General features: G+C 39.9%; 1 protein-coding gene across 4 annotated transcripts in view; it reads left to right on the top strand.

Annotated features, from left to right (window-relative positions):
- CCDC136 (coiled-coil domain containing 136) overlaps nt 1–16,751 on the top strand; it is a 43,443-nt gene extending 26,692 nt beyond the window's left edge. For 2 of the 4 annotated variants that reach the window (XM_018565952.1, XM_018565945.1), the window contains exons 7-10: nt 403–649; nt 4,051–4,185; nt 10,205–10,313; nt 16,477–16,562. In XM_018565952.1, coding sequence (XP_018421454.1) covers nt 403–649; nt 4,051–4,185; nt 10,205–10,303 — 481 coding nt within the window. In that variant the 3' untranslated portion in view covers nt 10,304–10,313; nt 16,477–16,562. Of the gene's footprint in view, nt 1–402; nt 650–4,050; nt 4,186–10,204; nt 10,314–16,476 lie in introns of all 4 variants that reach the window. The other 2 variants (XM_018565969.1, XM_018565961.1) reach the window with 2 other exon arrangements.
- Nucleotides 16,752–22,146: the final 5,395 nt, after the last annotated feature.

The following is a 22,146-nucleotide window of genomic DNA, read 5'->3' as shown; positions in this document are numbered from 1 at the left end:
GCCACCTTTCCTGCTGCAGAAGTCAACAACTGACATGTTTATAATATTATAATAAGTCTACTAGATTCTAATAGAAGGAAGTATGCTTACAGAGATACTTGTAATGATCTTAGGAAAGATTTAATTTTTTAAGTCTTTATTACTAAGAGTAGTTAATTATTAGCTTCACCTATAATAGATATTTAGCTCTGCTGCAGAGATAATTAACTTGTAGTGGTTAGAATGATAATTACAGTGAAATGGGAGGTGTGTTTACATTGCAGTATTAGCAGATTCACAATGGAAACTATTTTTATTAAAATACTGAAAGAGTACCCGTTTAATTTAGAATAGGGTAATCATAACTGTATTCATAGGACAGCAGTTTGGTTGAGTTAATTAATTCTTCCTTGTCTCTTGTAGGGAAGGAGAAGCAGATCAGGGCAATGCATTAAACGAATCCCAGCCAGAAGAAGCAACAGAGAATGACCTGCAAGAGGAAAAACTGCCACAATATGATGCCGAAAACACCAATGTCCTCAGTATGGCTATTGACAGACAAGAAACGACAGATGCAGAGAAGCAGAAGCTGACCCGAGAGGAGGAGAGGCAAAAACTGCACACCCAACTCCAAAGTGCAGAAGAGAAAGTCCAGAAAGCTCAGGCTGAGGTGGGTTATGACTGCCTATGGAAAGCTAGCATTTTTCATAACCTTCTCATGTTTTTTTCATAACCTTCTCATAACCTTCTTGTTTTCCCTTAAACTCTTCTGATCAATCTTGTTTTTATTTTCTCCGCAACAATTTTGAAGCAAACAAACGTTGGTATGTAGTTTGTGTTTTCAAACCAACCTCTTATTGTGAACAGGGCCATCCCTACAGGGCTACACCTTTAGTAGCCTCAGGTGGCATCTCATTGGGTCAAGAGGGGGGGGGGGCGGTTTCCAGGTCAGAGCGTCCCAGGTTGCTAATTTGAAATATGCTGTTCCATTTGCGCGTGCAGCTGAAAGCATATACGGCCAATTCAAACTTGGCCTTGTTTCTAACAGCAGCCCATTCACGTGGAAACATATTTCAAGAAGAGCAATTACAACAGAAACAATTATTGCTATAAGAAGCTCCCATTCATGTGCCAGTTTTCCCCGTTCAATTAATGTTTATTAAGGATTTCAAAATTTCAATACACAGCAAGCACACAAAATATTTGGTACTCAACATTTACAGTAAATAAACAAAGCTGGTGCAATAGATGGCCAGTAGTGGTAACAGACACCAAATACAGAATCATGAAATAATAACCAAAAGAAATATGAAAGCAATTATAAATACAATACAATAAAATCCCAAACATAAGCAGTGGATCAAAGGATAGGGAAAGGGACCAGAAGGGATTTAAAGCCACAAAGTAGCCGAAACACAACTGAGCACTTTTTTATAGATCCGTTCTTGGATTTTCATTTCCCACTTTGCATAGAGCATGAATAAAATAAGCCATGGTTTACACCTAGGCAAAAAGCGCTTTTAACTGCCCAACACAAGAAATATTTGGGCGGATGTCGCATGGTTTGGGAACCATAGACATGTCTCTGCATGAAAACCCCGCAGAAATCCGTGAACCAAGAAAAAATATGCCATGATTTTCAATGGCCCTGGTTCACATCTGAGCAGAAAACCACCTAGCAGGAAAATGCCAGATGCCTGAAAAGATACAGGAGCGTCTTTGGGCAGTTAAAAGCGCTTTTCCTCCCCATATAGAGTTAAGTGAAAACAAATTGTTAAAAAAATAATTAAATAAATAACATTTTAAAAAATAAGTAAAAAAAATAAAAATAAATTATTACATTTAAATAAAAAGGTGATTAAAAAGTTTTAAAATGTCACGGTCCACTTGCCATGATAACCAGCTGATTGGCAGGCTTCTTCCCTACAGGGACCCGGGCTACACTGCATAGAAGGAGGACAGGAGCCTGCCAATCAGCTCATTACTATTCCCTGGGTCATATTTGGCGGGCGTACAGGGACAATGAGGGCATGCTGGAACTTGTAGTTCAATTACGACATGTCCCAGCATGCTCTCATTGTACCTCTACACCCCCACATATCACGGGGGGGCGCAAAAGTTTGTCCGGCCCCGGGCGCCGGTTACTCTGGTTACGCCACTGGGTCTCTGTACTGTGCATCACACCGCAGGTCTCTGTAATGTGCATCACACCGTAGGTCTCTGTACTGTGCATCACACCGCTGGTCTCTGTATTGTGCATCACACCGCAGGTCTCTGTACTGTGCATCACACCGCAGGTCTCTGTACTGTGCATCACACCGCTGGTCTCTGTAATGTGCATCACACCGCAGGTCTCTGTAATGTGCATCACGCCGCCAGGCTCTGTAATGTGCATCACACCGCATGTCTCTGTACTGTGCATCACACCGCACGCATCTGTACTGACAGAGTAAAGGCCGGGGCAGGGTAGGGGTTAGTGGGACAACTTGTGGTGAGTAACTATTAAGGCCTGGCTAGTAACTTAGGACTTGAAATTTGGAGCCCTGGTATGTACTTATTTGTGAATGGGCTCTTCATCATAGGCAACCACACACATCACAATCAAACTACAATACAACTAGGGATCTTATGATTGTACAGTATGATGGCTTAGAAATTACAAGAATGTAATCATTTAGCTACAAGTATGGAAAAATTTGACCACTGAAACCCTAGTTTCGCCAGTGCCAGTAGCTGCACTTAGTATCGTGGCATTTTCACCAGTGCGAGTACTGGTGAAAATGCCCAGTATTGGCACTGATGCATCCCTACTTAATATAATGTATTTCTGGGACTTGTAGTCCTGCATAGTTGGTGCTATTCTGCATTGCTGTATAATAATTATACAGCAATGCAGAATACCACCAGCTATGCAGGACTACAAATCCCAGCAATACATTCTAATGTAAATGATAATACCACCAGCTTCTCCCCACCCCCCTCTGGGCCCCCCCTGCCCGGTCGAGCCATCACCCACACCAGTCTTACCTGACTCCTGCAGCAGCTTTTTCATCTTTGGCTCCCAGGGGGCTTTACTAAGTGGAGAGGGTCCTCTCCCAACAGAAGAATGTGCTGCTTTGCGGTGCCTGCAGTGTCGGTAGCGGCTCAGCCAGGCTGAAGCTGACCGATACAGCCTCTCCATCGCCGCACAGCCACCAGTGGCAGAGCGGCTGGGGAGGGAGTGGAACTATCTCAAGGGAGCAGGAGGTGTGGCAATTCCGTCTCTCTCGGCCCCCCCAACAGGCGGAACGCCACGGCCCAGACCTCTGCGACCCTGGTAGTTCCACCAGTGCCCTAGTGATAGTGTAGCGGCAAACAGTTTTGGGAAACCAGTAATGGACTGTGGACACAGACTTCAGGAAAACAAATCTCTTTTTTATTTGCATGCAAAGACTCAGGGACTTGTGTCTCCAAAGCTGAGCCCCGTATGAAGGGCGGTCACAGCTTATATTTTAACAATTGAGTCACAATACATATCTCCTTTACACACGTTTCCTTATACAGCTCTAAGCCAATTAGCAAGCATCATTGGCAATTTTACTATATATGGATAGCATCCCCTATCTATCTGACTCATCTTGACACAAACTGCTGTTATGCACTGTTAAACAGGAAGAGATGGGTGGTGACCTAGTTATGTGCAGGTGGTGAAACTCTGAGGTCTTAACAACAAGAGCCATTTTGTGAAGCGTAGCCATTTTGGTTGCTGCCGCAATAGCTTATGTTTTTCTTGCGCAAAAAAATGCAGATTAATGCTGTATTGTAAATGGGCCCTTAGGATGCTATAAGATCATTCATGATTCATAATAGGTGCATTTGACCTGCATTTGACTTCATCTCACCTGCATTTGTTTGCTTCAAGCTGCGTTTGCATGCCCATAGATTTGTATGGTGAGAGGAGCAATTCTGACACAAACAAAAGCCCATGGACGTTGGCCTTTGGTTTTTGTTTTCTGTTTATAAATAAATGTATGATTGCAGATGGGAAGGTAGATACACATTCTTTGTAAAATTCGCTGTTCTTTTTTGAAGTGCGCTGGTCTCCTAACTGAGATTGAGGACCTGCAGGAACGCCATCAGATCAGCCAGGAGGAACAGGAGAAGTTACAAGAGGAACTGAGGTTGTGCAGAGAGGAGATTCATAGGCTGAAGGAAACTGGCTTGCAGGTAGCAATACTGCTATTTAAAAACAGGCTTTTGTTTCATTAATCCCTATTGTGTGTTACATTGTAATAATTCTTCCAGCCAGCTACCTACTCATTCTGCTCAAGCAGTATAGTATTCCCACTGCATAGCTAATGTTATTAACAACAACAGCACATCTGATACTGTTCCATTATTATTACAGGTATTTATATAGTGCTGACAATTCACACAGCACTTTACATAGTTGCACATTCACATCAGTCCCTGCCCTCAAGTAGCTTACAATTTAAAGTCCCCATTTCACATACATACAGGGCCAATTTAGAAAGGAGCCAATTAACCTACCAGGATGTATTTTGGACTCTGGGAGGAAACCCAGGCAAGCACAGGGAAAACATGCAAACTCCTTGCAGATAGTGTCCTGACCGAGATTTGAACTGGGGACCCCCCAGTGCTGCAAGGCAAGAGTGCTAACCACTATGCCACTGTACTGCCCACTAAGCCACTGTGCTGCCCATTATGCCAGGTACCCTGCTTGTATGCACTTTCCAGTGTGAGATTGTATTACACTGAATATATGTGCATTAGAAGCACAGCCAGATATAAAACTTTGGAACCTTAACCTTTGCCAGTCAACCACATTACAGGTACAAAGTACACGCACCCAGAGGTGCCCTCCTGGACCTGCTACAGCCTGCTGTGTCCCTCCTATGCCTGAATGCTGGGCCTCTCTGGAGGCAAATATTCACCACTTTCTGATAGCTGAAAGCTTGCCTGTCTCTTCCATCCTCTCACATGTTCCTATTGGCCACTGAGGCAGTAGACCAAATTAATGGGCCAATAGGAATGTGTGGGGCAGAATGGGAATGGACAAGCTTTAACACTTTCCTTGGGCTCCTCCACCTAATATCCCTGTTAACTGAAGTGCCATGTTGTCATATCCCATGTTAATGAAGTGCCATGTTGTCATATCCCATGTTAATGAAGTGCCATGTTGTCATAACCCATGTTACTGAAGTGCCATGTTGTCATATCCCTTGTTATTGAAGTGTCATGTTTTCATATCCCATGTAGTTAAGGTGCCATGTTGTCATATCCCTTGTTACTGAGGAGCCATGCTATCATATCCATGTTACTGAGAAGCTATGCTGTCATATCCCATGTTACCGAGCTGCCATATTGTCATACCCCATGTTACTGAGGTGTCTTGCTGTCATGTCCCATGTTACTGAGATGCCATGCTATCATATACTTGGCTATTAAAGTTACATGTTGCTATGATAAAATGTAAATTGGTTCCCATGTTATACAAATATCATGTTGCACTATACCATGTAAATAAGGTGCCATGTTACACAGATGTTGTGTTTATGTCATGTTAATGGGATGCCATGTTACCATGTACCATTTTATTCAGGTGTCATGTTACACAGTGCCATGTTGCCATATACTGTGTTACCGAGTTGCCATGTTGCCATATACTGTGTTACCGAGTTGCCATGTTACACATTACTATGTTACTATATCCTCTTATTTAGTGGCTATGTTACACAGTGCCATGCTGCCATGTACCATGTTACTGAGGTGCCCTGTTACCATATACTGTGTTATTGAGGTACCACGTTGCCATGTACCATGCTACTGATTGGCCATGTTATACAGCATACAGTACTTTGTTGCCATATATCATGTTATTGAGGTGCTATGTTATACAGTGCCATGTTGCCATGTACCATGTTACCGAAGTGCCATGTTACCACATACCATGTTATTAAGGGGCCACGTTATACAGTACAATGTAAACAGATACAGTACCATGTTATTGTAACATGTTACCATATGCTGTGTTGCTGAGGTGACATGTATACAGTCCAATGTTGCCATATACCATGTTATTGAGGTTCCACATCACATACTACCATGTTACCATAAATTGTGTTGCTGAGGTCCCATGTCGCACAGTACCATGTAACCATATATCATGTTATTGAGGTTCCATATTACATAGTACCATGTTACAATTGACTGTCTTACTGAAGAGCCATATTACACAGTACATCAGTACCACATTAAGAAACATTATTTTAGTTGGGTGGAGAAGGGTTAAAACATCTCTCTGGTTTTTATTGTTGTCTTTCTGTTAAATCTAACATATGGAGATATTAATAAAAACCTGCCAGGGGTTATATGCCATTCTGTCATGAACTGATGGCTGGAGTAGAGAGTTACTATGTTAGGCCCCATGGACAAGATAATTAAAATACATAAGTCACAGTGCGTTTGGTGCTCATTTCTAAAGTCATCTGTGAGCATGTAATGCTTTCCTATAGGTAAATCCACACCTAGATGTTCAGCAGTGTCTAGGTGCATTCAGTCAAACTGCATTTCCACAAACAACAATTATCTGTGTCCATTTGGCCCGGTTTTACATGGCTAAATGTATCCAATCACGGCTAAACCCCAAAACACCTAAACACAGAAAAATGTGATCCGGGAAGCATAAAACGTATTAATACTTCCCAGAAGGCCCATGTGTATGGTGCCTAGCAAAAATACAAGAATATACAGCAGATGAACTCTTTTTTTTTTTTTTTTGCATATACAGCTAACAATATAGCCACAACGTAACTACAAATCAATCATGCTATTTTAAGCCCATCTGACATGAACAAAATGACACAAAAACTGCTGACAGTTATTAGGTGTAAGTGCCTAAAGGCTCCTATACCTGTAGGTACCTTAAGGCTCCTGTAGATACCTGCAGCATATTCAAAGACCTGTAATTATGCCCAAATGCTGGCCTACATGGACAGGCAAAACCCCAACACGTCCTCCTAATATTAAAGCTTGACTGTCCCTTCTTGTCTTCTGCAAATTCCTTTTGGCCAGTGAAGCAGCTTGTCCTAGTTATGCGCTAATAGGAATGCATTGAAGAGAAAAGGCAAGCTTCCAAACCACCAGGACATGTTAAAGCTTTGCCCATCCTCAGAACAGGTTGCCACTTTACCATAATGGTAATGGCAGCTTTGAGGCTGCTGCAGGTATGTGAATAACTAGGTACATAACAGCAAGCCCCTTACTCTACCATGACGGTTTTCTTTAACGGTTGGCATTGTTTTTCAATCTTCTTTTACCATTCACTATAAAAGGTATTCTGGCTATAAACTAAATGTGCTGATGTTCTATGCATGTATCATCTGACTCTTTATACATTATTAATCTTACAGCTGCACATTGCTCGCATGTAGTTTTGGTTGCAGACAGTCACGCATTATATTTTGCTGCTAACAATCTGCACCTCTTTACACTAGGCTACAAATCTAGTAACTCAGAAAAATAATACTGTAAATGAAGTTTGATTTTATACAGTATCCCTTAAAGGAAACTTGTCATTAGAGAAAAATGTGGTCTGGTTTCAATACTTTTTAACTCATACAACCAGAACAAGCATGAAACAAAAAGAAGATTGAGAAAAGTCAAAAGTCTGATCCCTCCGGAACTAGTGAAGATATTGAAGCCAAAACATCAGCATGACAGCCAGGCAACAAACATTTTTAGAATGAGATGTCAGCAATGGCAGTCTCTATATTTCTCTAATGACGGGTTTCCTTTAAACTGACCATTTTCTCTCCAGTCTATCTGATGAAAGGGCATTCCATTTATGCCTGGATTTATTCAGGCAAAGAACGTAGAAAGTTTGTGACTCTTTACGAAACAATTGTAGTAGAACATCTCACACACTTCTCATTAACTGAAAACCAAATTTAGAAATAAATCTAACATTGTGCTGTGATTTTGATACTATGGACCTGTGTTAATGTGTCAGTACTAATGGACTTACTGATACTGCAAGGGTTACGTTTAATTCTGCTCGGGGTTCCGCTTTAAAGCTTCCCGTTATAGTAACAAAGCTGATGTCCTCACTGACAGAAGCTCTTTCTTTTTGACTAGAACAATACAGAAATGGATATTGGTCTTCTGCACTAGAGAAAGCCCACAATCTGCTTGCTGAGTATCAAGCTGAGACTGCTTGAATCAATTCTGACAAATATACATAAATATCTAGCCATAGATATTAGTTTGCAATCTTTAGAAGAGCTCTTCTAAAATATGTACAATTATTTCATCCAAATTTGCATGTTTATGCTCCAGTCAGACACCTTGTGAAAGGCTTTATTGCAGGGAAACAATAATGACTGTCCACAGCCTTTCTTAACTAGGGTTCCCTAAAAGGTTGCTAGGGTTTCCATAATAGGACAGCATTGTTGAATTAATTTCCAGTCTGATGGTGCCCACATTGTTCAAAGATCAACAACACAGCCATCAGCATGGGACCAGTGGCGCCTCTTCTCTCATCTTAGAGGTAGGTAACCATTGACACCAATGATCCTTTAAGCTACCTGTAAGCGTGGCATTCCTTTCCACGGATCTAGAAATATAAATTTTGACCAGTTTTCTACCTAATAGAAATTTTGATTTGTGTGGATGTGTCATTGCTGAAATAAAATATAATTGTTTTTTCAGGATTACTGTGCATGATTGCTCACCGAATAAGGGCAAAAGAGTTACAAACTTTCTTCTAACACTGCAGTAGCAGTACAAACACACAATGGCTTTCTAATATGATTGTTAAAGCTTATCTCCAGGAAAAAAACTCACCTTGCAGTAGGTGTGCCGCGTACTGCAAAGGTTACCTGCTCGTTTAGGTCTAGGGTATCGGGTAAAAGACTTTTACTTTGCTGATCCCCTCTCCTGCTGGCTCCAAGACCAGCACTCACAGCCTCTTCCCCCCTCCAGTGGTTGGATTACATCATCATCACATACAATCCAGGGCCCATAGCCCTGCATTATACATGAGGATGCTGAGGGACAGTCCACAAGCTGGATGGTAGAGAAGACAAGAAGCGCTGACTGCTGGTGGAGTGAGGATTAGGTAGGTAAAATTGCTATACCTGATACCTTAGATGTAAATAAACAGTTAATCCTTGCAGTGCGGGGGCATCCTCACTGCGAGTTTGTTTTTTCCTGGAGATAGGAACGTTTCCTCATAAAAACAAACTATCTGCATGTGGTAGTATACACCCTGTAAAACTGACTGCACATTCTGTAATCTACACTACAGCTGAGCAGACTGATCTTTCTTTTGGCACCTATATAACCAAAATATTTCTCTTTCTTTTTCTTCTCTTTTTTTCAATCTGTCACATGTCACCTGGTCTCTCCTTCATCCTTTATGGACTCTCCTTCATTCCTTATGGATCTTATAAATTATATTTTCTGGCCTATGCCGTGCTAATCATTTATCTTGGAAATAAACATGCTCATCTATTTTTCCTCTTACTCTTTTCTGCCATAATATTTTCTCATCTGACAATCCATCCATGTGTTTTCTTTTGGGATTTGCTGTTCATGTGCAATTGTTATTTTCTGCTCTTGCCATATGGTTTGTGGGGAACTCTCTCTTCACCCTTGTGTTTATTCCTGCACATATTTCACTGACCTACAAATGCAAACTTCTCCATTCTGGCTGTTCACGGCCTGTTCTTTATCTCATCCCTCAACAATATCTTCCTGCTCTGGTGTCTTGCCTCATATTAATGGGTCTCTTGGTGTTTGTACGGGATCTGCCATAACTTGTCATAATGCTTTCCATACACATCTGTTTATTTTCCTATTTTTTATTGCATAAATGTAATTTCCCTCTTCCTCTTCATTTAAATCATACTTATGTACCCATTTCTGGAAAATGGGTGCTTTATTTCTGTTGCCCCATATCCTATTTCTTGTAATTTCATACAACATCACTTTGTCTCAACTCACAACGTTATTTGCCATGACTTTGTTGATAAATATTCACATTTCCTATTCAAATGCTCATCTGATGTCTTTCATATCTTTATTCCCATTCTTATGATTTCAAAATTGCCTTGACTCCACCTTCTCCAACCATGTTCCTTATTTCTGTTCCTCATCGAAACATTCATCATTCCCTTCTTATCTTCCTCCCTACTTCTTTTGTCCCTCCTCTTTCCTCTCTCAGGCCCCCTCTGGATCTGACCCTCCTGTTCTCTCCCTTCCCCTCCTAGGACTTATTGTTATAATGGGGACACTCTGGTGCTGGTGGGCTGAGACGTCCTAGTGCACATCAGGTACTGGTTTCCTTGTGACTCCTCCTGCTCTACATGTATTGCTTTGCACGGCTAGGAGTTTCTCTGCTGCCTCTGCTTCCATGCCTGATGACAAATCTGTCTCTGCCATCTTTGTGTATGCCCTGACATTTCCTCTCACTACTCTCTGTTTTCTTTCCATAATGCTTTTTTTATAGATTTATATCATTATACTTCAACATGCATCAAAAGGCAAGATCAATGTAAATGGTTGAAAAGTTTATATTTTAAAAGTTGGTAGAGAATGCCTTCCTCCTGTCTTGCTGCCTGTGGGTCATTGTTCATATATGTGGATTACTAAATACCTGTGTATTAATATGGCTCAAATGTTGGCTAGTAGTATGGGCCACCATAACATTGACTATACTTGGTACTAGTATTAAGGGTTAAGAGGCAAATTTACATTCATGTTTGCCAACATATTGAAGAACAAGCAAAATGGGTTAATATGCATGATACAATTATTATGTGGTAAAATTTACTGTAGGGTGGAATAAAGTATGGTAAAAATTTACAGAAGTCTTGATTTTGGTGCTCAGCAATATAGTATATGGCATTCCCACAGTTTCGTCCTCATGCCTGCCGTTGCTTTCTCAATCAAAGTCCAGTTGAAAGGTCAGTCTCTATGCTCTGGGAAATCATTTGGAATTAGCTCAAATACTGTAGTTAGAGATAAGTGAATGTAAAACAAGATTCTACCCTCAGACTTGAGGGTACTTGAATATTCATTAATTGTGCACCAATTCTGGGGGCCCCCTGAATGAGGTGAAGAGAGCAACTTTTTGTTTTTAAATGTCGGATGGATTCACAGATTTCCCTACCATTCAAAAGTTTGCCAGCAGAACAAAATTTGCACCATTTGACTGTGTATACCTGTATGATTGGCTATAGCAGTCAATAACTGTACAACCATATGAAAAGAAGTCAAAACATTAGGTATATGACAGTATTCTGTTTCCATGTCAGTTATTTTGATTCATTTTTTAGTAAATGTAAAATGCATGACATTTTCAATACCCACTGTTCTTAGTGGGTCTCATTTAGACAAACGCACTGGATTGTTGTGCATTATGGGAAATTCCCTTTTCACACATTACCATATGCTTTCACTGCCATAGAAGTCAATAGCAATTTCGGGACAGCACATGGGAATACCTGCTTTTTCAGGCATTAGGCAGTATACAGGTGATAGAAATCACATGGAAGTGCACTTTTTTGACTTGAGTTTAGAAATTGATGTACAACACAACACATACGAACAGCATTTACCTCTCCCTGGAAACTCGCAACTGGACCATACTGTATATTTTTATATTGGACTAGAAAAAAACATTTTGCAATGGACAACAGCAACTGTAGAGATCATTTTCAGTGGGAACCAGAGACCAAGCAATGTATCTTACATCAAAGTCACATGAACCGCCTCAGGATCACAACATTATCTGAAGCATATTTAAACAGTACTCTGCCCTACAGGCCTCAGCACCGGTGGAAACAGGACAGACTTACAGGCTTGTTTAAAATAACAGTACTAAGGGCATCAACAATATGCAATCTACTGTAATTCACAGCAGCCAATTAGCTTTCAGAATAATTAGAGAAAACCCATCATATAAGAAATGTGAAGACTGACGTTGATGACCTGTAATACTGACTAATAACTCACTGAGCAGGAACAAATATGCAGTCCCTTACTGATTTGCTTATTTTTTTGAGGGTCAACGACGCAAAATGTTGTTGTAAGAGGGTCAAAGAAAGGCAGCAGTGGCGGTACTCATATATTCTCAATGGCAGCTTTACTTTACGTCAGTTATGTGAAGAATGAATTCTAATCTATTATGAGTTAATGCAATTTGCACTTTTCTTTTTTGAAAAAGCCCATATCTGTAATTTCAATCATAATTTACAACAATATCATGCCACATCATACTGTTTGTATGGTTCACTTAAAGGGGCACAAGACTGCAAAGAAGTCTAGGTTAACTAGATTTTATATTCTACTGTTGTGCACATTTGTGATCATTATAATTTTCCAATAAAACTTTATAACAGTAAGTACATTTTGGCTTTGTTTGTAACTCGCTTTGTATTGATGGCTGCATGTTGCTAAGTTTTCCATCTTTAATTATTTTGGGCTCATTCACACTGTGCTTTGTGGCAATGTACACTAAAAACAGTAGAGTGCACAACGCATCACAGCACACCACAATGCACATAGTGTGTTGTGGTGTACAGCATTGCTAAAAAGGATCATGTGCATCTTTTATCCATCATGTTGTGTTGGAAGCTCATACATAATGAATAAACCTGTGCTGTAACGCAGGTGTGTTAATGCAAAGCAATGGAGCGCTTAAGTGTGAATGGGCCCTGTATCATGACTTGTTTGCCTAATGAAGGGGATCCTGTGACACCCCCCGAAACGTTGTATAGAGTGTTCTACTTGCAATTAGTACGTTAATAAACGCGTACTGAACTTGCTTTGGAGTGCCGGTGTCCATCCTTTACTGGGCCCTGTATCTTTCACAACTCATGTGTTCTAATTTGTGATTAAATGGTCTCTTCATAACAAGGTTTGGAAGCACAAATTAACTGTGATGAGTACACACTAACAGTTATACCTTTGTCTTATCTGCTTATGAAACTTTTTTTGTCTGGATGCCATATATTTTTTTGCCATTTGCTCTTGCCTTTTTCTGCATTTTTTATCCTTTTTTCTTCTTTTTTTCATTCTACAATCCCAAGCAAACCTAACAATGGGCTGGTGCTTATATTTATTCAGTGGTGTTTAAGAGACCCTGTTGGCAAACCATTCATTTTAACATCATTGCATTTACTGTATTCTATGCATGTTATTACCTGTAAATGCCATGTTTGTGTAGCAATACTCCTCCAAGGGTGGTTAGAAATGACCCCTAAGATGGTGTGGCATGCTAACAATTAACTCTAAGGGTTAGATCCTTGGCAAATGGTGGGGTGAAAAAGAAACAACTGCATGCCAGTCACGTTAGCCTTTTGACCATTTATATCTGAACTCAATTATGTGAAAGAGGGGTACAGGATACCCAAAAATGACAAAAATAGGACATGTATATGTATGAAAGCAGCAGTCGGTCCTTTAAGTGCAGCCTCTTGGTAATTGTCGGCTCTGTGACAGCAGCAACACAGATCTATGAACCTGTAAGAGCAGTCACAGTCTTTTTCAAATTGTGTGAATCTCTTCTATAATCAATCTGTCCCTTGACCCTTTGATAGCAGTCAAAGATAGCTTAATTTGTGGGCAATTAATCCTTTTTGCAAGTAGAGCAGCAGCTTCTACCTAGCTCCTCTACAACTCTACAACACTCTTCAGGGAAAAGACTCTTTACAGGTTCTCCTTCCAAGCAGACATCCTTTAGCGTGCTCCATGCAGATATACAAGCACACAGGTTAGGTCCTGGGCCTCCGGCATATGCCTCAGGCAGAGGTGAGGCCCAAGAAAGAGAACATTCTATGCAGACATCCTCTTCAGGCAAAAGCTCTGGAGGTGAAGAGAACCCTCTGGAATGGTGCCCTAAACATGTGTTATCTCCCCAAACAATACCTCTGAACAAAGATGGTTGGGTTTGGTAAATATTCATAACTTCCCATACTGACTACTGGAAACTCCTCAACTGTAACAGGCAGCAGTAATCAACACACTGAGCTTAGAAGAACCAACAGAGCCCAGAACAATGTAAACACAGCTCAATATGGTTACAGCCTAGCTGCAAAGCACACTAACTTTAAATTAGGGACACTCCAGCTTAGGACAGGGTCCCTACAGTTATGTAGACATCCAAAAGGCCTGAGACTGCTGCTGGGCACCACCATCTTAGATGTGTCAGCATCCCACAAGACTCAGGACTTGCACTCAAGGGACATTGTGAAGTATTCCCTTTTGCTCGCACCCTTGCAGCTACACAAAAGTTTATATAAGGTTGTGAGGTGATTGGCAGGGGAGTTGGGCCAGCACATAAAGTAGAAGAGGAAAGGGCTAGGACTTGGTAGGAGAGAAAGGAAACTGTGTTTGTGCTGGAGAATTGATGCTTTCTAGAGTGGTTGAATTCCACCGCAAGTCAAATCGCAAGTGAATATAAATTTGTTTTTGGAAAGGAAAACACTGCAAGTAATTATTGAAACTGCTTGATTTTTCTGTGCTTTCACTTGCAGTCGTTTAGGTTAGTGACAGAGTCTCTTTAGGTCTGATCACTCACATTTAAAGAGGCTTATAGCACATAGTCAATGCACCTGTCAATGACTTCTGAATGATCTCAGAAGCATCTCAAACTGATGTCAAATTTATGCCATTGTCACAAGCCCAAAGCCCATCAACAAAAGCAATCATTCCTATGGATGAAGTCCCCCAGTGTTTCCTTCTTCCAGCCTCCATGTCATTGCAGGACACATAGTGATTTGGAGGTCAGCAGGAGGAACATCTAAGCACTTCAGGGGACACAGGAGATTGACAGTCCCGCAAGTGTTGGTTTCTGAAGAGAATTAAGGGGACAATTTATCTTCAGTAAATTGGTGTTCAGCGCTGTGGGCAGCGGGAGAAGTAAATATTTGCTTGCCTTTTAGAGGTAATATGTTTATTAGAATTTTATTTAAGGGACTTACTTTAAATGAAAAATCCTTTATAAAGGTTTTTCATACATGGTTAAATACTGCTGTCTTTATAATACCCCAATTAGTCTTCTCTGCTGCAGAAATCCAATTATTTGTTAGCACTGCAATTACTACAGTGTCAGAGAGCAGAATTATGTACTTTTACCTGTTGCATGAGGCATTGCAAGACTCTTACAGCCACAGACATGACTCCCAGAGGCAGAGGCATGATGGGATTTGTATTTTTTCCACAGCTGGATTGCCAAGGTTGCCTACCCCTGCTCTATTGCATTACAATTCCCTGCATACTCCCTTCCAGCTACATATATCATAAGTCTGTCTTTGAGATCCAGCATGTGCAACTAACTACAAAAATAATCTGCCTCTGAATATATAACGGTGGAGGAATTGGAAATTACAAATTAATGCTAGTTGTTTTTGGCAGCAAGTAACCTATCTCCAAAGAGCCCCATTAACAATATAACCAACAGAGCAGTGTTATGAAACACTCGGAAACAAGGGTACAGTTGACTATGTTGCTTACCCTAGGAAAAGGAACAGAAGGGCGAAGGGGGAACTAATATAATTGCTACACTTATCTAAGGTAACTGACTAAATATAAGTTTACATCACTTTGAACATAAAGCTGTGTGTTAGAAACTATTTATTTCCAGTATACCACTCTAATATTAAAAAGGGCAATTCCGATGTGTTCCTGAAATGTCTGCATAGTTTGTATCCATGATATTTCAACATTTTTCCTATAAATAAACTTGGGAATTATATTTAGCTATTTATTCTGTAGATTAAATTATTTTGGTGACAGTAGGGTGAGGTTAGAACCTGTGCCAGGTTTTTATTGCTGTGTCTTTGTTGCAGAGATTGCCCCTTCTTCTATGCCCAAGTAAAAGTCATCACTGGGTGGGCAATAGTCACCATTTGTTTTCTACCATTCACTTGCTGTCCCTGTGACACCAGGCCATGGCTATAGTCTCCGGTTTCCAATCTCTGTTGAGCATTCTCCATCCTTTCATTTTAGGAATCCATTACACAACTGCCAACAGTGTATCTAACTTCAATTTGAAATGTGTAGAATAAACCCTAGAGAAGGGAAATATAAAAGAAAACTCAAAGGATTACAACAGGATATGAAGTAAGTGCTGTTTCCCAAATAGAGACACAGACAGCAAAAAAAGACCAAGCAGATATTCTAAAACTTCCCCATCCCAGTCTGGAATAAATGCATGGGCAAGTCTGCATAGCAAAGGTGCCTTATAAATGCAAATCATTTTCTGATGGACATGTAGCGACGACTGATCAGCAAATCAACCAATTCTCGTTTAGAAATATGCTGCACTGTTAAACAAGGGGAATGCCAATAAAAGTGGTGAGGAGAAGCAGACATATCAAAAATTGAGTTAGCTTTGTATGATTTAATAAATAGGTGTCCACCGCCATTTAATAAATGCCCCCAATGAGTTGATGATGGTTTTCCTTACCTCCCCTTCTTTCTCTTTCCCAGGCTGCTCTGTGGAATCCTCTCTTCCTCCTGGCAGTGGCTGGAGCTGTTGTATTACTATGTCCGAGTCTAAGGAGAGTCCCTGACTGATTAAGGACATCAATCACAGACCAACATAGCGCACCTCATCTATATAGTGTCATCCATTGTCACCTGTTTAACATGCTGTCCATGCAACAAGCCACTGCACGATGTGTCTACAGCACTCTCACAACCTTTATAAACCTAAATACAAAACAGAAATCTCTGCAGAATGCAGCATAGTGGGTTCAAATCACCCAGCATTGAAAACAGTGTTTTTTTATTGTTATTTTGTCCATGTTCTTTGAATGATATAACACCAATATTTATTCCTACACAAATCTGATAGCAGTGTTTACCTATTCCATAGAGCAAATGCATTTGTACTTGTATTAATCTAGTGTATGTCACCCTGCATCATTTCAGAAGTATCTTCATACAGTTTATAACAATGGAATCCTTTCTATTTCAGAGGCAGCAAGTGGTATGTGCTATACAACCCTGCTACAACCCTATCTGTCTAGATGCTAAGATGCCTCTCTGCCAGACCCCCAATGTGACAGGCCAGCATGTAGAAAGGTGTCTAAAACACGAACTGCTAAGTATTCATAGAACATTTCTACAGTGTTAAAAGGCACATATTGATGGGTTGCTATGGGCAGAGCACTCATTTCTTTTAGACACTTTCATACATGTGAGCCAATGCAACTGTTCAGTGGCAGGCTGCATATTCCCCAGGGCCCTCAGTCCTAAAGGGTCGATGCTCCAATAATTTCTTCTTTTAGTAATATATCTTACTGTTTTTGGAATGTTTGGACTCTATTTCCTGCTTAGTTCTATGGTTATGATGTTATAACACAATCATGTGTCGAGTGCTAGAGGTGCTAAGGAGCTAGTATTTGTTTTAGTCTTTTATATGGTCATATACTGCGATAGTTTGATATAATAACTGTTCATATATAGAGGTACCAACTGAGTCAACATTTTCGTTTGTGCAATATGGGTGCTAAGCTTTACCTTTGTCTGTCTTTGACTGTATACCTGACTCTCCAGATTATCAACTACTTTTTTAGTAATATTTCCTTGTTTGGGACTATCAGTGTAGGTTCACAATACACCATACATCCATAGAATCTTTTATATAAGAGAAAAGCCATGTAAGATGTAGTATAGCTGTCATTAACAAACGTTTAGAAAATTATTTTAAGCTATTAAGGATTTTAACTTGATACATCCTGATTAATGGATTTAAAATACTTTAAGACTAATTTCCAGCCAAACGTTTTTTTAGTTTTGGATGTAGTGTAGAAGGATTTGAATCCTGACAGTGTTTTATTGTTACTACACAGGGGTACTATACTACTGAAGGTTGGCTTGGTCAGCTTAAAACATGATCAAATAAAATAAAATTACTGCACCTAAATAGTTTTATTAAAGAACAAAACTTTACAGTTTCTTCAAAAGATATGAATCCCCTAACCCAAAAAAATATTATAACAAAAGCGCAAAAGTAAAAAAATAAAATATAGTCAACATCAATTCAAACATTATACACAATGTATTTAAATCCCTTAAAAAAATAATTTTGTCATTGTAAAATTGACATCAAGCATTGGTAGACCTGAGACTAAATAAAGTAATGAGCACCAACAATAAATAAAGTACTGATGCAATTTCAATAAAAATTGCAATATATAATAATTAATTAGGGACGCACAAATGTATCTGGGTCTTGTTCAGTTCAGAATTGGCTGCAAAACAGCATTGCTGCTTTTTGCCTGGACCACTGCATAGGGTCTAGGACACTTGGGGAGCACATGGGGTGGACCCTCCCTACATACATTCCATCCACCAGCAAACTGACCCAGTGGGAATTAAAGGATATACAACGGTCCTGCCCATGATTGCTGGAATGTGTACCCATTTTTATGAGAACTCTCCACAGTGAGCATCAGACAGAAGTGTGGGTAAATCCCACCGATGGGGACCTAGCATGAATTACAAATATATTTTCTAGTATAGCGCAGAGGAGAAAGCTCCTTCACAGAGTCAAAGACACCATTTAAAAATCTGACAGTAAGCTCTACTAATGCTGATGTACAGCAATTAAAACCTGACAGGCATTCTAACCCTTCCTCTTTTCAATCCAAAAGTAAAACTAAGTTTTGGTTGGGTTTGGACTTTTGGTTTTGGTTTGGGCTGATAATGCATGGTAATTCTGCATTCTAGTCCTTGTCTAACAAGGTTTAATGTGCTAGTGGCTTCATTTATTTAGGTGTACTGATTATCACCAATTTAGACAGTCATGAAGGGGACACGTCACCCTGTCACTTTGAAGGGGGCTTTGTCATTTTGTAGCCATTGAGATTCTAATATTATGAAGTTTGTGTGCTTTTGTGTAATGAATATGTTTTCTAATAGTATAGCACACAACTGAACTACTATTGCTAAAGCTGTGATTGGTAAAATGCAGGTAATTTTCAAATACCATTTAATCAGGGTTTCCTATAGTTAGGAGGAACTGAATAGCTGGTAAAATAAAGCCATAGTTGAAGGATAAAAGCAGAATTGGTGCTTCCTTATTGTACAGCACAATAGTACAACGTTTTTTCTGTCATCCTGTACTATGGATATGAACTCTGTAAGAGGAACTCATTTTTATGGTAAAAGTCACATAGGATACATCTCAGACATTTTAAAAATACAGATACCAGCAATCAACATACCTCAGAGGAACTGATTATATAATTATTTCATTGGTTGTGGTTACTCCAGCCAAAGCTTTTTTGGGGGTACTAGACTTGGAAAGAGTAAATACTTCTGTCAAGAAATGATTGCTGTCCATGACCGCATTAAGAGATTATACTTCACTTCCTGTTCATCTGACGATATAATGAAGGGAACAGTTGTCACTGGGACAGAAACCCAAAGACAGTAATAATAACCTGAGAGAGGTTTTCTTCATTCCATGTTTTACTGAAGAAGAGAGATTTGTTGCAGTCTAAAGGTTTTGGCTGGTGTACATTAAAGTAACACTAAACTCAGGAGTTAAATGTATCTTATTTGTGTATCATTCGGCTGTAGATCCTCAAATCATCTCTGAATTGGTGCCGACACTGCCCTTCCTTCTGGAGGGTGGCCACTATTGTTCCCCATGGTCCCTGTGTGTATTGTAAAGTAGCCACCACTCCAAACTCGCTCCCCTGATGGACTACAATCTCAATACCAATTAGTAAACTAAACGTGAGAATGTAGTCCTTCATGGGAGAGAGTTTGGAGCAGTGGCTACTTTACAACACACACAGGGATCATGGGGAACAAAACTGGCCACCATCCAGAAGGAAGGACAATGTCAGCACAATTTCAGAAAAGATTTGAGGCTCTACAGCCGAGTGATACACACATAAGATACATTTTTGTTAATAGTTGCGGTTATTGAACATATTTTTAAGATTTACTGTAACTTCTGAGTTTAGTGTCACTGTAAAAAATCTGACTTAAATATGTCATGATGCTATATTTAGAACACCTTATATCCCTACATATTCTAAGGTTTTTTACAACTCATATAAGTCATTGCTCTCATATCATAATACGCATTGGGTCACTCTTTCTGACTAAACTGTGGCAGATTTGTTCCGACTGTTATATATTGTTAATTATTAATAAAATAGCAATAGCATAGCAAATAATAGCATGCTTTAGTACAAGCCAGATATATGCATTATAGTAGTGTTCTGAACTAGTATCTTTTCAAGCCATAGCAGAGTATATAACATACATAATAGATAGATAGATAGATAGATAGATAGATAGATAGATAGATAGATAGATAGATAGATAGATAGATAGATAGATAGATAAATTGTTATTGATTTTGTTTATCAGTACAGTTGAAGATTGGCTGGACATCCTCTTATCTTTACAACATTGTTAATGTAATATATAGCTTGGTGATAGCACAGTCAGTTCTCTGTTTACCATACTGACACTTAGGGGGTGATTTACTAACCTAAACACACGCACGCAGCAGGTGCGTGTGATTTTCACACAGCAAAACGTATTTATCAACCAAAAAGTCTCTAAAAGCATATTTCCACTAATGCCATATATGGAAAAATCATGCACATGATGCATATATAATGCTGCTTCACAGTTTAGACAAAAATGGTTAGCTCATGCATTTACATTCCTGCATTCATCAACGCAAGCAACACAACATAGAGCTAATTTACACAACATCACCTTGCAATTCATGCTTGGCTTTGCACAACACACCTGCTGGGTGTGTACACACTACAAGGGTGTTTAGATTCCACCCATAGATCATGCTGGGAGGGAACACACTACAGAGGTGTATACATGTTCGTGGTGTGTTTATAAGGTTAGTAAATCAACCCCTTAGGCTCCGTTAACATCTATCCCACATTGCATCGCATCACATGTGCATTGAATGGCACCACATTGCTTGGTAACCTATTACCATGCTATGTGGTGTGATACAATTTAAAAAAAAAGGGTGCTAACACTTCTGTCAGTGCAATTTAACTGTGGTAAGGCAGCCCATTCAAATGAGTAGACTGCCCTACCTCACTACGATGCACCCTGCAGCACCTCTGCGATGTCACAACAATGGCTTATAGGGAAGTGTGAAAAGCTGGAGATACACAGATAACATTTTGACCTTTTTCTGCTGAATCTGTCAAAATTCAATCCACAGGTGGCTCTGCTGGCTCAGCGCAATTGAAAAATCAACTTTTGTTGATGGAAAATTGTTGACCTATAGTGACTATAGCCAATCTGTTGCAGACACTGTTTGGGTATTCTGACAGCAGTGTGCACGGGCTCAGAATGCAATAGCCGGCATTGGAGATTCCTCTATCCATGCTAAGCAGCGTTTTTCCCTCATTGAGCCCTCAAAATATGACCAGCTTAGGGCAGTGGGATAAAATGGACAGCATTAAGCCTCCACATTTATAAGCTAATAGTTTTTCCTTATTTTACCTTGTCCTGTTTCTGGAAGCTGTAGGGAGGAGAGGGTGAAAGGATGTTGGTAGGAGTCAGAAGGCTCACTATAATTTAGGTAACACAAAACCTTCTCTTCTTTGACTTGTTTGGTTGTATGTACAGCTCGCTGTAAATATAAAGAAGACTGTATGCTTTCTCCAAAGAAGATTTTAACATGATTTTTTTTTCACTAAAATAATCACATGACACAGGAGGTGGAGCTTGTGCAAAAGGTTGTCATCATTAAGGTGTTGCTAGAGAAGTTAACATCTAAATACAGCCCTGAGCATTGGGTGGTTCTAAATTCACAGCAATGATGAACAAAAAAAAACAAAACCCACTCATCTCATGCTTACAACTTAAAAGGCAAAACTGCTCTTAACCCTTACAGTGGGACTACCCCACCCATTTTGTCTAGGTGCTAAAATAAAAAAAGTTATACTCACCGGATCAGATTGTTTCCTCCTCCACTGTGGCGATTGTATGTCCCTCTGCATCCTCATGTCCAACACACAGTGAGATGGCATTTTTTCTGGTAGGAGTCTCCACCATCTGGTCCATGAAATTGTCGCGCAACATGTTTAGAAATCGCCCCGACTTTGCCGAACCCGAAGTTCCATTGGCCCAATTGATGTCTGGGTAATT

Source organism: Nanorana parkeri, unplaced genomic scaffold (assembly GCF_000935625.1).
Source record: "Nanorana parkeri isolate BGI_ZX_2015 unplaced genomic scaffold, ASM93562v1 scaffold26, whole genome shotgun sequence".
NCBI lineage: Eukaryota > Metazoa > Chordata > Amphibia > Anura > Dicroglossidae > Nanorana > Nanorana parkeri.
The sequence above is the reverse complement of the archived record's forward strand: the minus strand, read 5'-3'. Positions and strand labels throughout refer to the sequence as shown.